General features: G+C 47.7%; 5 protein-coding genes across 5 annotated transcripts; 4 read left to right on the forward strand and 1 right to left on the reverse strand.

Moving 5' to 3' along the window:
- Nucleotides 1-291: 291 nt before the first annotated feature.
- On the forward strand, nucleotides 292-1,557 carry FTJAE_10895 (uncharacterized protein; the record flags this gene model as incomplete). The annotated part of the gene is made up of 1 exon (XM_037343780.1): nucleotides 292-1,557. The coding sequence occupies one exon, from the start codon at nucleotides 292-294 to the stop codon at nucleotides 1,555-1,557; it is 1,266 nt and encodes a 421-aa protein (XP_037202049.1).
- A 1,044-nt stretch (nucleotides 1,558-2,601) lies between these two features.
- FTJAE_10896 (uncharacterized protein) lies at nucleotides 2,602-3,453 on the forward strand (the record flags this gene model as incomplete). Its single annotated transcript, XM_037343781.1, has 1 exon — nucleotides 2,602-3,453. The coding sequence occupies one exon, from the start codon at nucleotides 2,602-2,604 to the stop codon at nucleotides 3,451-3,453; it is 852 nt and encodes a 283-aa protein (XP_037202050.1).
- Nucleotides 3,454-4,087: 634 nt separating this feature from the next.
- FTJAE_10897 (alternative sulfate transporter) lies at nucleotides 4,088-5,812 on the forward strand (the record flags this gene model as incomplete). The annotated part of the gene is made up of 5 exons (XM_037343782.1): nucleotides 4,088-4,197; nucleotides 4,260-5,153; nucleotides 5,215-5,278; nucleotides 5,336-5,423; nucleotides 5,481-5,812. 5 exons carry the CDS (start codon nucleotides 4,088-4,090, stop codon nucleotides 5,810-5,812), a joined length of 1,488 nt encoding a protein of 495 aa, XP_037202051.1.
- Nucleotides 5,813-6,368: 556 nt separating this feature from the next.
- Nucleotides 6,369-8,321, reverse strand: FTJAE_10898 (Arylsulphatase; the record flags this gene model as incomplete). Its single annotated transcript, XM_037343783.1, has 3 exons — nucleotides 6,369-6,880; nucleotides 6,967-7,765; nucleotides 7,821-8,321. The coding sequence occupies 3 exons, from the start codon at nucleotides 8,319-8,321 to the stop codon at nucleotides 6,369-6,371; spliced, it is 1,812 nt and encodes a 603-aa protein (XP_037202052.1).
- Nucleotides 8,322-8,955: 634 nt separating this feature from the next.
- Nucleotides 8,956-10,726, forward strand: FTJAE_10899 (major facilitator superfamily domain protein; the record flags this gene model as incomplete). Its single annotated transcript, XM_037343784.1, has 10 exons — nucleotides 8,956-9,052; nucleotides 9,107-9,243; nucleotides 9,314-9,396; nucleotides 9,476-9,573; nucleotides 9,617-9,764; nucleotides 9,821-9,952; nucleotides 10,016-10,172; nucleotides 10,236-10,584; nucleotides 10,661-10,667; nucleotides 10,723-10,726. 10 exons carry the CDS (start codon nucleotides 8,956-8,958, stop codon nucleotides 10,724-10,726), a joined length of 1,212 nt encoding a protein of 403 aa, XP_037202053.1.
- Between the last annotated feature and the right edge of the window lie 99 nt (nucleotides 10,727-10,825).

Consider the following 10,825-nt stretch of genomic DNA (forward strand, 5'->3'; position numbering starts at 1 on the left):
AATGACCCTCAAGTTGAACAATGCTGCTATTGAACATCCGAAAAGCCATTGAAAATTGTGTCAAAGGATGTTGCTGTTCAATAGCTGAAAGACTTTTGACCTTACAGTAAGCAAGAGCAATAAAAATTCGAGGAGAAACAACAATGTCCAGTGAGCTACTTAAACGCTTTTGTATCCCAGTAAAAGTAATTCGACAACAATCACATTCAACACATTCCATCCAGACAACTTGAGCAAACAAACAAACACCTAAAACAATTTCTCTCCTCTAGAATTTCATCATCCCCCGCAATGGCACCACGACAACCTCACAGAAAGCGCCGCAACTCCAGGACTCCATCCCAGGGCCCGCGCACTCCGTCTCCAGAATCTACCACTACAGGCTCTTCACTCCATCAAACTCCTTGGTCTTTCGATTTCGAAGATCAAGATGCGACAAGCCGGTCCAGTACTCGTTCCCCAAAATCTTCCTCTTTCGACACCGCAAGCTCTTCCAACACCAGTTGGCCCTCCTCTGGGTCTTCGAACCCATCCATGGCGGACATAGAAACGTTTGAGATGAATGTTGAAGATTCTTCTGCCTCTCTTCTGAATGATGCAGATGCATCTACATCTGGGATTAATGCCCAGATGCCAGCTGATCGCGCGAAGCCTGAGGATAAGACAGATGATCAGGGGTACGTGCTGGAAACGATTCTGCTCAATCATCTCAAATTCCTATGGGGTTGCCTTCGGTTCATTGCTAGCTATTGGAAGGCTATTGGATCTCTCCTGCTAACCATCATACTTGTTGCTATATACTTCGGCATTCAGTACTTCGACGAGTGTAATGCATTTTTGGCGCAAAACGATCTACCTGTCATGCCAACCTTGGAAGACCTCAACACTATGGTCGGGTATGACCTCTTTGTGTACTTTACTGCAGGCTTCATCATCATTATTCTCGGCCTTGCTGCCTGGTGCAGTGTCGATTGGAAGAGGATGGTGTCGACGGAGACTCGCCGCTTTGTATCCTTTTGCCTGGCACAGCTGAAGAACTTCGGGTCTTGGATTCTCAGAGGCATTTCATCGCTATTACATACGTTGGTGATCGACCCCTTGACTGCATTCTTTTGGCGAGTCGTTTCAATCCCTCGGGCAGTGGTGTCTTGGTTCTTGAGCCTCATTATGTGGAGCATCAATAAGGGAGACGAGATTTGCCGTCGACGATTCCTCTTCATCCTTGCCATGATAGGTCTCTTTGCTCATTGGCTCTGGGGAAGGGCTTACCCTCTCAACCCAGTCGAGCAGCTGGCAGCCTTCGCCGCCAGGCATCGAGGCAATGATATCTTGGCCTTTTGTATCTTCCAGATAAGCTACTATGTTGCTTACTACTACTTTTCCTGGGTTCAGTATTTCTTCCCTGCCAAGTATGAGTACAACATCTGGGATGACCAAGTAGTACAATTTATTGCTTGCTTGGTTCTGGTTATTGCTGGTCTCGCTTTGGTGATCGGAAAGATATTTGATATTGTCATGCGGGATACAGAAGATGTCAAGAAGATGCAAGACATTTAAAAGCGGGTTGATGATGGGAAGAGGAAGAAGTAAGAGTAAACCAAGTGGCTGGTTGTTACGAAAGGGAATAAGGCTTTAGATACATATTGGCTTTTTATTGTCTATTTTCTGGAATGATAAGAGGGCGTGCTTCTGATTTTTGGCTTTTGGGTTAACTATATAGACTTATATGTGGCATATAGATAGATTATCGGCGTTTTGCTTTATAGATATATATACTCTATGGACATTTTCTGCTAAGATTGTGGGTTGAATATAGACAGTGAGCTTTGGTGATTAAGCCGACTTTCAGATCCAGTCCTCGAACAAGAGCAAAGACGAGCCAATTTTGTGAAGGTATGGCGTGATTGCGATTCTATTGAAGCTTATCTGGAAAGGACGCCACGCGCTATTGTGTTATCAAGAGTAGCGGCCTGAGAATAAGACACTAGGGGCCACTCTTGCCAAATTTTTTGATGAAAACAAACGAAACTCGTTTCATTTAAGGCTATGGGAATTAGTCTTGCTAAGATTTGAAGAATACTTGGGAAGCAATGATAAGACGAGTGGCCACAACGGGGCTACAATAGCCTGGGCAGATAGCATCTTGGGATGAGCATCCGAATGGTAGAGAGATAGGGCGCTTGTGAGAGAAGCTATACATTTATAGACAGACGCTAGCGATGGGATTAAAGAGACCATGCCAGAGACTTCTATCTGTCAAGATCACTTCAGTGGAGCTGGACTTGAAGCATTATAAATGAGCAATGTTTGATCACTGATAGCTGAGAACGAGGCATGTCAAAACGCCCTGATCTCTGTCAACATTTTAAAGGCGGTAAAGGCTGGTATCATTGCGAGCAGGAATGAGTTGGGCTTTGGGTTGGAGAGGATACATGAGACAAGGGCGATGGAAGACAACTCACGGCGCCAGGGATTTAGCGGGAATCCACTAACTCTTGCCCTGGAGCAGCTCTCTCGGATCTCATGCTGTACGCAGAGATTGTTCTCTATTCTATGCTTTTCCAGGAGCTGCACAAGAAAACCTCAAAAAGCTGGACACACATGCATGAATTCGAAAAATGGGAAGCTGACTGGGCCTACCTTCGAGGCAAGTACATTGTTCACATTGATACAATGCTTTCTAACAAGGTCTTTGTCGGACCAACAGCACGTCCAACTGCCAGCTTGATGAATCTTGGCTACAGCATTGCTCGCATGATTTTCTTCCAGCGCGCACTACAAGAAGTCGATCAAACCTGGTCGCAAAGTCCACCGGTGCCTACACAAGCTGAGACAAGATCCGAAAGACAGAGCAACCATGATGAGTCGGCAACGTCACCAAGCAACCTCGAAACGCCTGCTTCAAGGAACCGCCCCGCTGTCGTTGAGTTGAGGAAACGCGTCATGTTAGACGCTCTTGCATGTCTACTGAGTTACGATCAGATGCCCTCCGCCTCCTACGGTCGACTCCCCGTTTTTTATACTGTTTCCATTGAGTACTCCGTCTTGTTACTGTCGAGACTTGACGAACTATCACTCGGCGAGTCTGAGAGAAGAGATGCCCTCAGGGCCCTGGCGAAGATTAAGTCTGACTGCTCCATGCTCAAGTTCACGCCGCAAACTTCTATCTTTGTGGACCGAGCGGTGGCAGCTGTCATGGGTGATCTTGCCCTAGAACGAGGGCCCCAGGTAGAGTCACCTAGATCTCATGGGTCTGGTGCTAGTCACAACTGTTTGAATGGCTCCAGACCTTTGACCCGTGATCAACGAGTTACAGAACATGAACAACCCTCTGTCAATCTCACATTCGTGGGAGTAGATGATGCTGTGGACTTGGAAACTTTCTTTGGAGGGGGCCACGTGGACATGTTTGCATCACAGCCATTATTTGATGAGGATTACAACAGGATCTGATAAGTCAGAAATGACAGTGATTGTGTGGTTGAGATAAACTAGGGAGGTTAATCTTGTGCGTATTTATGTGATAGAAATACTAGTCTTGTAAAATTCCGTAAAATATCTAACTCGTGTATCCAATGTCACAGGTTGTTATCCTGGATATAACAATTTAGGCAGTGTCTTCTTGAGAAAAGGTAAAATAATGGAAACACCTTGTTACAGGCCACTCCTAACATATTTGGAGAGAGGTTTCAGCTCGCATGCATGGTGCGATTGTCCATTTACTCTGATTGTACTCAACATCCCTTGCGTGACTGGCTGAAAAGGTCACCGCATTGGCTGCGAATGCCGCTAGTCTATAGATAAGACTAGCTACAAAAGGCTAAGCAGACCAATGCGCCATTGAGATAAGGGATGTCGCAATCATCTGCAATAATCACTTCTCGGTACGTGCCATGTTTAACGCCATACCATTCCGCCGGACATAGGAGGGGCTAAGCGGAGAAGAGGTCGTGCACAAGGTATAAGTGATAGCTATAGTTTCAGACTGGATATGCTCAAGAAGCGCTCGCCAGTGTCTACGGTCTCCTCGTAGAACCCTCTTTCTCATCATCTAAAGAATTTCAGCTGTTACATGCAAGTTCCTACCATGGTAACCTCAGATAAGCAGCTGGAAGGCGTCTTGCCTTCCCCGGTCGTTGAGGATAGGTCCTCTCTTGGTGAATTCACATCTGATGACGAAAAGAAGCTGTGTAGAAAGTATGCAACCCGTAACGGAACTCCTTTAACTGTTAAGAACACTGCTAACTGTTCTCGTATAGGGTCGACTTCTTTGTCCTACCGTTGTTGATTCTTGGTTTCATCGCCTTGAATCTCGACCGGTCTAACATTGCCTACGCCCTTACCGACTCTTTCTTCGAAGATGTGGGTATCACACAGAATCAATTTAACATTGGTCAGCAGCTACTCGCGGCTGGAATTATAATCCTCGAGATTCCGAGTAACATGGTCCTTATGCGTTTTGGCCCAGGCATCTGGTTTACCGCGCAGATTACGGCTTGGGGTCTCGTGGCTACGTTCCAAGCATGGCAGAAAGGTCTCGGCAGTTACCTGGCCCTACGTGTTCTGTTGGGAATCTGTGAGAGTGGCTATATCCCTGGTGCTCTTTACTGCATCTCTATCTGGTACAAGCATACTGAGACTAGTTCACGGTTCGCCATGTTCTTCCTCGGCAACTCTTTCAGTTCTGCTATTGGAGGATTGATCGCATATGGCGTTTTGCGTATGAGAGGCGTCGGTGGTATGACCGGCTGGCAATGGCTTTTCATCCTTGAAGGCATCTTCACGGTCTTGATTGGTGTTGCGTTTGCTATCTTCTTTCCTAAAAGCACCAGAAACCCCGTCAGTCTGTTTGGCATTTCTTTCTTTACTGAAAAAGAGGCAGAGGTTCTTCGAATACGAGAGTCTTTCCACGACCAACACGAGGGTACAATCAAAGGTGTCTCTCTACGAGAAGTCTGGGCGGTCTTTTGCAACTGGCGTGTCTATCCTCATCTCCTGATCGTTCTGCTAGGCCTTGCTCCAGGCGCGGCCTTGAACTCATATACGCCAAGTTTAATCAGCAGCTATGGATACTCGAGACTGCAGTCAAACGCTCTGACCTCTGTAAGCTCCTGGATACAGTTGATTGTAAACCCAGTAGCTGGTTTTATCGCGTAAGTAACACGCCTGTCGGATCAGAATCCCATGTCGGACTCATCATTCAAACTTTGATAGAGATTATACAAGACGCCGAGGACTTGTTGTGCTGGGTGGTTTTAGTCTTTGGTGGCTCTTCGCGGTAAGAGGAGCCCATGCTTTTGCTTTTGACTGCAGGTTATAACTGATAATTGGTTAGCTCGTGAGTCGGCTTGTCAATAACGCAGAGTCGTCGTCTCTTCGTTTTGGAATACTCACAATGGCCTTATCCTTCACCTCCATATGGCGTGCGTTGAATCAGGCCCTCCAGTGTCTCGCCCTGGGTGTGTGCTGATCAATCGCAGATCCTGTCAACAGCTCTTGGATCGTTCTGAATTGCCGATCACCCAACGAGAGAAATATCTCCATGGCGCTATATATCATGGCTGCTAATTGCGCCGGTCTCATTGGCCCACAGCTATTCCGATCCGCCGATCGCCCCTACTATGTCGTTGGCTGGACAGTGATCATATCCTTGCTTTCTTTCTCGCTGCTATGCTGCATCCTAGCTAATATCATATACCGAGCCTTGAACAACCGTCTAGATAAGAAGTCATCTTCAAGATTGGATGGCGTGGCTGTCGATGCTGGAGGACATGATGGCAAGGAAACTACTGCTTTCAGGTATGCGCTTTAGAATGTACAGAAGTCGCCTCTGGAGGTATCGACGTTGTGATTGATGTGGAGAATACTGAGTTTTGTTACTCGTTATAGATGCTCTGGTTACGACTGTAACAGGTGCAGAATAAAGATTGTATGCATGATTCAAGCCGAGCCTCTTCTTTCCCTCGATTTTATAATGTGTTATCTGTAATGAGGCCTGTGGTAAAGATCTTATAGTCTCACTCAAAATTTAGATGCCCTTTGGACGTTCATTAACACAGTAGATAGATAAGAACTCTCCACCTTCTACCAGCTTCTTGCGAGGCTAGTGAGAGACCGACTGCCTAAAGCAATAAAGAATATAAACAAGCACATGGCTACTTGCAGGTCGTACGGTCAAATGCTCGGCTGCCAGCGGAGGTGTTGAGAACATGATGATAAATGCATTGTCTTATCGTCTATATAATAGATTGTAGCACTAAGGTCTACGTAGCCACAGATCTTAATTGCTAACAACACATCCAGGGACATAGGCCGATCTAGACCCAGTTATCCCTTGACTCACTATAGCGATAGAGAGGCCCGCTTCTTCATTCAAACTGAGGGCCCTCTGCATCGAGAATATACCCTTCTTCGCAGCGACCAAAGGAAACCTTGCTCTGTTCCTCATAGAAATCGTCAAACTCGGGGTCAAGCGCATCGAGGAGCGATTTGATGCTTCCATCAGCATGTAACTCTTTCCAAGGCTGGACGCACACTCCTCCTTTACAAGACTTGAGTACAAGGAGGAGCGTATCAAGTCTTGCTAACACCTTGGTTAAAGGTAGACCGAGGAGGGCTGGAGCTTGGGCAGGGCTTTTGGCTGGGTCCAACGCCCCCAAAAGGTTATTCATCTGACCGGGGTCGGTCTGTACAGTTTGACGGAGATGGGTTAGCCGGATATGGAATTGGTTGAAGGGAGGAGCGGAAATATGCATAGGAACTATTATTACCTTGAGATCGTACAGCTCATGCTCATTGTTACAGTACACAGAATAATAGAGATTGTACTTGTCGCCAATGACTCGGATAGCCTTGTACGTGTTGTTCCAGATAAATCTCTCTGAGAATCAATCAGCGGTTGTGCGTTCCAAACCGGGGCCTCAAATTACAGATCCCGATGTGGATGATGCTCGCCTCCAAAGTCACCTTCGCCCATATTGAAGCCCCAATATTCGATATTCACGTGTTCGTGTCGGGTGTATTTAGCTTTCTCCATACCCTCAGCAGTCAAAGGGATGGACACACCATCAAAATCATGCCGTGGAGGAAGACCAATCATCTCAAAGATGGTGGGCGCCATGTCGGTGTGAGTGGTGGTGATATTCGTAGTCTGATTCTTGGGGACACCGGGGCCTCTGATGATAAGAGGAATGTTGATGTCTTCTTCATATCCACATGTTTTTCCCGGCTGCAGGCGGTGCTGCCCGATATGGTACCCATTGTCGGTTGTGTATACGATGTACGTGTTGTCAAGTTGGCCATTTGCCTCTAGTCGCTGCACAAGACCTTCAACCATCTCATCAGTCGACTGTAGCGCTCTAAGTCTCTGTCGATAGAAGTGGTCGTTGAAGTCGACGTTCTCTTCGCTCTGCTTTGGTAACTCCTTAATCCAACTCACACCTGACGGGGTGTCCGGGTTAAAGTTGTAGGTTCTTGGCACTTTCGCATCAGCGAACAGGCCTTGATGTCTCTCAGCCGCGATTGGCGGAGAGAAGGCAAGCGTCTCTTTACCCAGACCCTCAAAATAAACATTACTGTGGCAAGTCGGCGGAGCAATGCCCAAGAAGAACGGCTTCTGGTGCTGAGCAGCCTCGTCAAGAAATCCATAAGCCTTCTCTGCTATGACATCTGGAGAGTACCGCCCTTCGTATTTAACCGGGGGATCACGGTTCCGCTGGAAGCTACTATTGAGATACTGATATGTGAAAGGATCCAAGAGAAAGTCCTAGCCACACTCTATCAGCGAATACGGTAGACTACTGCGTTAAGACCCAACTTACCGAGCCCGTGAAGCCCTTGGGGTAGGGGCTGTGGTAATTGTCAACGGTGTGCTCGTTGAACAGCTTTCCTGTGTAGTACGTGTTGTATCCAGCGTCCTGAAGCCACACCGGAAGCCAGTTCTCATTGAGCCCTTGGCTGATGAATTTGGGGTAGCCACCGTAGGGTGAGCTCACGTCCGTAACATTGGTGTTATGGGCCGCCTTTCCAGTCCAGAGGCTGACTCGAGAAGGGCAGCAGAGGGCAATGGTACAATAATGCTGGGAAAAGGTCGTCCCCTCCTCTCTTAGATACTTTTTGAGGAGTGGCTGATATTCGAGGGAGTTGAGGTGAAGATCCTGATCATCGGTGAGGATGAAGACGATGTTGGGTGGTCCATGACTCTTCTCAAGCTTTCCAGACAAGATCTGCTGATTTTGGTTGGTGTGGATATGGGTTTGAGCAAGTGTATGGCAAACAAATGTAGCCAAGGCCACTGAGGTAGACAGACTTAAGAGCCGCATCTCTAGTAAATGAGCGAAGAAATAGGTTGAAGGGGATATCCTCGATGACAGAAGAGCTTCCGATTGAATAATATGTAGGTTTTACGTGTGGCCGGTACAGTAGCTTCGATCTGATGCTTGTACAAGGCGCTTGAGTAAGTGCGAAGATGCGGAACCTACAGGATGAGGGACTGGGCTTCTCCGGCCAGAGTCCGCCGCTTATCGCCATGTGCCCTGGAACTCCGTCTAATGCCGCCGAGGCCCCGTCCTGCTAACAGCATCACCCCTGTATTTCCAGATTGACTAGTAGGACTTGGTTAGCCTCTTGTGTGGGTTCACTCCGGCGCAGCAATTTAACCCGATTTTCTTTACACTATCGTTTAATCTGGACCGCTCCTTGGAGTGAACTCCGGGGCTCAGGGATGCAGCAGTTGCTGAGCTTGTACCTTAAAAGGGGTGCCAGAAGGACATGTTGTCTCTTGCGAACGACTAGCTTTGGCGCCAAGATATTTCAATCAACTTACCACTGTGCGAGCACCAGAGTGGGTTGTCATTCTTATTTATTAAGTTAGTTCGAGAGTGTATTGTATCTCTCATCGTTTTAACAACGGTTAGAACCGCACAGCAATAACGACAGGCCAGTCGCTCCCCTGCAATGGCTGACGTTGAGGCACCATTGCTCCCGAATGTTGAAGTTCGAGTAGCAAAGCAGACGCGTCTATTTTATGGGATAGTGACCATTCTACTACTCGGTACGTTCGACGCCCGTGCATCACTTGACGTGATTAGGCTGTCTGACCTTTTAGGTGAAATCATCTCTAATGCCGACGCTTCTATGATGTTGGCCTCCGGCGCCCGCATTATGTCCGAGTTCAACAACCTGCAGAATGTTGACTGGCTGTCAACGAGCTACAGCCTTGGGGTCTGCGCTGCTCAACCGCTGGTATAATACTGAGATGCCTAGTACCTGAGCATTGTATGTATATGTGTTTGGCTAATCAGCGAGTTCCTAGTACGGTAAGCTCAGTGATATTTATGGACGCAGAGCCATGATGTTGGCCGCATACATCTCCTACTTCTTTGGATGTACAATCAGGTATGCAGTGGTTTCTTCCATTAACGGACAGCTTTGACCCCCCGAGCAGAGAACGGATTACTAATGTGATTGTTATTAGTGGATTCAGCCTCGTCTATTGGCATGTCATCGGCGGGCGAATCATCACTGGTATCGGGGGCGCTGGACTGATGACCATGGCATCCATTATCATCACAGGTATTTGCCTTCCTCTCCAACCCCAAAACGACGGAACAAACAGTGGCTGAGCTTCTTTTCTCATATTCAGACATTGTCCCTGTCAGAGATCTTGCTGTTTGGCGAAGCTATATCAATCTCTGTATGACTCTTGGAAGGAGTCTTGGCGGCCCGTTAGGCGGCTGGCTTACTGATGCCGTCGGATGGAGATGGTAAGATGCTGAAAGGGCAAAGATGCCAGGCTCTCACAGTGGCTAAAGCTTTCCAGGTTGTTTCACCTCCAAGCTGCCTTGACCGCTACTGCAGTCATTCCCCTGGCACTGATGCTCGGCTCGGAACATGGTCGCGACGACACCGCCGACAACAAGACCTCCAAAGCCAAACTGCAAGGCATTGATTGGTGTGGGCTGTCACTTCTCTCGGGATCCTTATCCTTTGCAATTCTCCTACTACACCGTGGCAGCAATGACTCGCAACTCATGACACCAATCTCGGGAGTCCTTCTAGCTCTGGCTCTAAGCTGTCTCGTAGGGTTTGTTCTGGTCGAGCGGCACGTCGCCCGTGACCCGGTCTTCCCTCTTTCCCTGCTTCAGCAGCCAAATGTGCTCGCAAGCTACCTTGTAAGTTCTCTGCAGATAGTTGCGCAGAGCAGCTTGATGTTTGGTGTGCCACTCTATTACCAGGTAACGCATCGGGCCACAGCGACAGAGGCTGGGGCCCGCTTGGTACCAGCTGTAGTTGGCAATGCCATCGGCGGACTCCTAGCCGGGACGATCATCAAGAGAACCGGCCGATTTAAATTCATCACAAGCATTGCGTGTGTCTTTGCCGCGTCCAGTTACGCCATGGTCTGGCTTTTCTGGGACGGGACATCTCGAAGGTGGGAATCCTTGTACATCTTTCCCAGTGGCTTTGGTACTGGCATGTTACAAGCCGGGGCCTTTGTCAGTATGGCTTCCTGCCTCGAGGCAAATCAAGTTGCTGTTGCCACCGGAGGCTATTTTCTCTTTATGAACATTGGCTCGACTGCAAGTATTACAGCTGCAGATGCCTTGTTGGTCAGGAAGTTTCGGCAAGGCCTAAATCAACATATCACCGGGCCTAATAGGTCTTCTGTACGTGGGTTCCTAGGAGTATATACTTTTAACAGATAAGTACTAACGGTCTTAGATGATTGAACAGATACTAACTGATACTGATTATATTAATCAACTTACTGATAAGCTTTACAATATTGTAGTAAAGTGTTATATTTCTGGGCTGAGATATACTT

Source organism: Fusarium tjaetaba (genome assembly GCF_013396195.1).
Source record: "Fusarium tjaetaba strain NRRL 66243 chromosome Unknown NRRL66243_c0000260, whole genome shotgun sequence".
NCBI classification, from domain to species: Eukaryota; Fungi; Ascomycota; class Sordariomycetes; order Hypocreales; family Nectriaceae; genus Fusarium; species Fusarium tjaetaba.